The sequence below is a fragment of the Botryllus schlosseri genome, chromosome 8 (genome assembly GCF_051294905.1).
Source record: "Botryllus schlosseri isolate E-star chromosome 8, Bs_hap1, whole genome shotgun sequence".
In the NCBI taxonomy this organism is placed as follows: Eukaryota; Metazoa; Chordata; class Ascidiacea; order Stolidobranchia; family Styelidae; genus Botryllus; species Botryllus schlosseri.
Genome location: NC_137243.1, coordinates 25,620,019 through 25,625,033, shown reverse-complemented (window position 1 = coordinate 25,625,033; position 5,015 = coordinate 25,620,019). Strand labels below are relative to the sequence as shown.

At 40.3% G+C, this 5,015-nt stretch overlaps 1 protein-coding gene across 2 annotated transcripts in view; it reads left to right on the top strand.

Moving 5' to 3' along the window:
• The first annotated feature begins 1,257 nt into the window (after positions 1-1,257).
• Positions 1,258-5,015, top strand: part of LOC145444664 (NACHT domain- and WD repeat-containing protein 1-like) — a 35,465-nt gene continuing 31,707 nt past the window's right edge. For both annotated transcript variants that reach the window (XM_080322679.1, XM_080322678.1), the window contains exon 1: positions 1,258-1,748. In XM_080322679.1, the coding sequence (XP_080178805.1) occupies positions 1,643-1,748 (106 nt within the window). In that variant the 5' untranslated portion in view covers positions 1,258-1,642. The remainder of the gene's footprint in view (positions 1,749-5,015) is intronic.

The window sequence follows — 5,015 nt, the reverse complement described above, 5'->3', positions numbered from 1 at the left end:
TAAATTTACTCTTACTCGATTCAGACTCGAGTGCTCAATTCATTATCCCCAGTCCTAGTTGATGCATAGAATCAGAGTAAGCTATCTCGTCTTGATCCGCACATAACCTACAACTACAATGCCGCATGGAAAATAATTTCAAATTCACGTCGGGCCCCAATTAGAATACATAGCGATGAAAATGGGAAAATTGGTTCTCACATCTATTGCATATTCGTATAAACCAGACCTGGGCAAAGCGCGAGCCGCGAAAAGTTTCTAGGAATTCAAAACATAAAGCCTACTTTTTAATGTTGTTGTGTGGACTAAAACCATCAGCTGTATAAACTGTACCGAAAATTCGTTTACCTTCAAGCCTGTTCACGTTCATTATTTATGCCGCGATTACGCAGCCTACGTACCTCGCATACGTAATCCAGAGTGAAAATAAAGTCATTGTAGCAAATTATACCAGAAGAATTGAAGTCACAAGAAATCACCAAACCTTCTTTGCTGCCATTGTCACATGACGCACGACACGGTATTTGCTTCATATTGTTACGTGATGATTTCCAAATCGCTAATTCGGAAAACAAGTCAATCGGTTCCCGTCATTCTCACCCATAAAGGATGAGCGGGCACGTCAAAAAAGAAAACTTAAAGAAGGTTTGGAGCAATAAATATTTGTTTAGTGGAGTCAGGGGTAAACCCGTCTTTTTAGTAGTTAGTTCTGAGCAGGTCGCCGTGTTTAAGGAGTATAATCGAAGTCGACTTTATGACAAAAACACGAAGACATAAACCCGGTCAAGGGTGGGCGAATTTCAAAAGAACTGCAAGCTTTCCTTAACAACAAGACTATTTCGCCAAGCTGCACAGAGTGAACACTGCTCGGAAGGCAGTGATCAAGACAATGAGCTTTTTAGTATCTCAAATACATTTTAATGTATTGATAGAAAAACGTGGATAGGGGTTTAAAGAGAGTTCAAAATGTATCTTGTTCAATATCGTTTCGAAATATGACGGCAAATAAATATTATATTTTGGTAATTAACAGTCACTTTCTCATTAGCTAGTATCACAACATCAAATGAGCAGCATTTATTAGTAGTGTAATTCACTGCTTTCAATTTAGAAATAAAATTAGTACGTTGCAGAACATAGCTAAAATTTTTGACCCACCAACGTATTTTCAGCTTCGCATTTGGCCCGCCGAGAAAAATAATTGCCCACCCCTAAACAAACATTTCCCAGTGGTAAATCCCTAAATATAAATTTGATAGCGGATAGTTGTGGTCATTGCGTGTCGTCGCTTGAGGAGATTCCGTGAACGAGATTTGAGTGACTTTCACGATAGCGGATCGAATCATGAACTACACAGAACCAACAGCTACCTTGATTATTTCCCCAAAGTTTGCGAAGCATTCTATACATATTTCAAAAGGTGTCACGCTTTATTATATGGTCATTGTTATGTGGCCCATCGTATTGTTATGCGCGTTCGTCGCATTGTTAAGTTCTCTCGATGATGTGCGCTTCGTCATATCGGTAGCTGTGTTCTGAACGTTGTCAGCACTGTATTGTATAACTTTTAGGATCGCCAAGTGAGCAAGATATTACCAGTGTTATCGCTGTAAATTAGGGCTGTATTATTGAGAGGTTGAGAATGGCCGGCAAAATCCAATTGCCAGAGTTGATGAAAGGTCAAGTCAGTGAAGAGAATGAGCCGCCGTCGAATATTGTGAGAGTGTTCCTGAGTTCGACATTCACGGGTAAGTTAGTGTGTGCATTTGGATTACAGCCATAAATCTTATTCGACATCAAACAGCAATATAGGATATTGGTGAATCGTCGAGTATCACTTATAACGTTATAACAGTATGAAATGTGTGGAAAGTACAAATGTAGGTATAGGGGAAGGTGCGGCACAATAGATTAACCCTTTGTAACCGGCTGGCCTACTGACCAAAATTTTACTGCATCCACATAGAAAACGATAAAATGTCATCCATATGGCTTAAATCGACGCCCAATATATTGCCGTAAACCTGAAGTAGCCGCCTAGCGGTCTGAGATACTCTCACGGCTCAGACGCCAGAGGGAATAGCGTTATGCGAGAAAATGTTCGCGTTTTCTTGAAAATAAATTACAATTTTGTTCTTCTATATCTCCTGACGTCATACCTAGGCCCTCTCTTAGTATATGACCACCATTGATTGCCTTCCGCATGAATCTCTACGTTCCAACGAGACATTACATGCTACCATAGCGCTTCATAGCCCAGCGCTACGATCTTGGAAAGGTAGTGATGATGAGCACAATCACGCGGCCGCCGCCGATGAGTAATCGATTACGTAATCTCGTATTCTCGTTGAAGGCAACGCGCGTCCAGTTGTGCAGAACATAGGAACTGCCTTGGCAATGTTGCCGTTAGTATAGGCCTACATCTCCATGCTATTGAAGTGTTATCAACCCCAGTTGCTTGTTATATGTAACTTACAGCTGCAAGGAATCCGTAAGTATACACATATTGCCTTATTCGACACTGCCCAGTGCCCATATACGCTCGGGAAGTCATTTCACGTGATACATTGCTTTATTTCGCATCAATTTGAACTGTATTCTACACGGCTAATGCTCCATGTATGATCAACAGTAGTCATACAAGCCAACAGTAACTTCGTGTGCCATCTAAAACAGATATATAACTGCCTCTATATGATGTTGTTATCACAGGCTCGGGTACAAAAATAGCCTAACTCGCACGCTTATTTGTGCGGTGTTAGGGCTGGTGTCGGCTTTCTTATACAAAACTAAGCTCCATGATATGGATATTGATGGATATGCCAGGATAATGGCTAACTATATGCATAATTTGCTATTGCCTGAAGCAATTGTACATCTGTTTGAAACCGCAACGAGTCAGGTCATCTTACGCAGCCATGATTTTCACGTAATGAGGTATGCTTCTTTCACGTCAATTTGAAACATCTTCTACGTGCTAATCTTCGATATAAGGACTTTCATAGAATAGTATGACCAACAACAAGTCATAGAAGATAACTGTAATCGGTTATATGAAGTCTAGAACGGAAGATACAATGGTTTATATTTCAGGCGGTCACTCACGCGAACATCATTACAAATTCAATTTTGCGGGAAACCTTTTTGCGTGTTCAATCTGCATTTCAAGCAGGATATACATTGCAACATTAGGTTATACATGGTCTGATGTATGCGTATTTATAAGAGCTATACATACCAACCGATTGCAATCGTTTATGACCAATACAGGTCTAGCTATCTTGGATTAAATATCGACTCCTCTGCGTTAAACAGTCGCGGTCTAGTATACTAGACCGCCGGTCGCAAAGGGTTAAGGGACACAATGGTACATCGTGAATATTTTTAAAACCCGGCATGAAGAATATACATCGCTTCGATGATTTAGTAGCGTCATATCCAGGGTTGTAACCAAGTCACAAAGCTCCGAGTCACACGTCAATCCCACTTTTATAGTTTTGACTCGAGTCAAGTCGAGTCATTTGCAATTCACCACCGAGTCGAGTCCGAGTCCAAGTCATCGAGCAGGGGTTCGAGTCAGAGTCATGGTATTATGAGCCGAGTCCGAGTCCAAGTCATTGTGTTGACTGCTCAGTTTCCAGTTAAAGTCTTGTTAACCCCACTTTTATAACTCTATTTGGTGATATCGAACGGTTTGCATTTATATTATACTAATTTTCCTCACTTTTAGCAGTTTCCGGTCGCATTTTCAAGTACCAGTACCAATAGACGAAATCCCAATAGGGTGGTTACTTTACTGTGCTTCTAAATTACAATGAAATGTCGGTGTTGGGCGTCTGAGTCTCGAATCAAATGACTTGGTTCGAGTCATGCGCAATGACTCGAGTCATTACAACCCTGGCCATATCAGCCGTTCTCCTGATGTGGTTTGATTTCGCGAGGGTCGCTGTCATTGTGAGAGAATGACAAGTCTCTTAATTTTGCTAACCTGCGAAAATTTACATCGCTACCTTTCAATCGTGTTTCAAGTGGGTATATATAGTCTGCGGTGTTTGAAATTGATACGCAGCTTAGTCAAAGCAGTTAAAAGTCGCCCTGTATGATATTTTAGGCGTATAATTTCGATTTTGGAGTTTTTGGGGCTTTTATTCTGAAGAAAGGGGGGGCACATTGAGACAATTTAACTGGGGCACAATGATCAAATGATATCCAAAGGCAAATTTTACAAAATCTATAAAAATCAAAAGTGTCACACACTAAATGGATGACGCTAAGGTTAAGTTATGAGCCACAATGGGAAAAAAGGTACTTTCTCCAAACGGCAGTCCTTGAGTTACTTCTTCGTATTTTCAAATAATTTTAGGGTGAAATATGCATTTTATGTTCATCCATTCCTTTGCTAAAGTTCACTGGTATTTCTGGATTCAAATATATTTATGGCTAAAAATGTGTTTTCTGGCCCATTGCGTCCCACCTTCCCCCACATTTTATGCTACCACAAAGAATATAATGCCAGTTTAAATCATATTCAAGATAATGTGGTTGTTTTTGACAATATTGTATGTAGATTAGGGTTGCCATACGTCCGGAATTTTCCGGACATGTCCGGAATTTCACCGTTTTAACTGGCGTCCGGGAGGAAATTCTAAAATATGCCTAAATGTCCGGAATTTTAAAGGCTTGAAATAGGATCAAATTTTTTCGTAAATCAACATGAACGCTGCGCGCGATTTAGTGTCATATTCGTTGATTTTAATATGTGTAACACCGTCCTCGCAAAACATGCAATCAAAAATTAATAGAAATAACCCTCATTTACCGAAATAAGTCTAATTGTAATCGCAATTATAGGCGAACGGTATATTCCTGGAGTCGGAAGGCCATTTAGATGCTTTAGTCAAAGATTGTGGTTCTAAACCTAGGGCTCGTTTGCCTATATTCGGGGGTTCACGAAGATGTTGAACGTCATCAGCTTGCAAAATAGGCCGTGAGTAAGTCTGGGCAAAGGTGCTGAC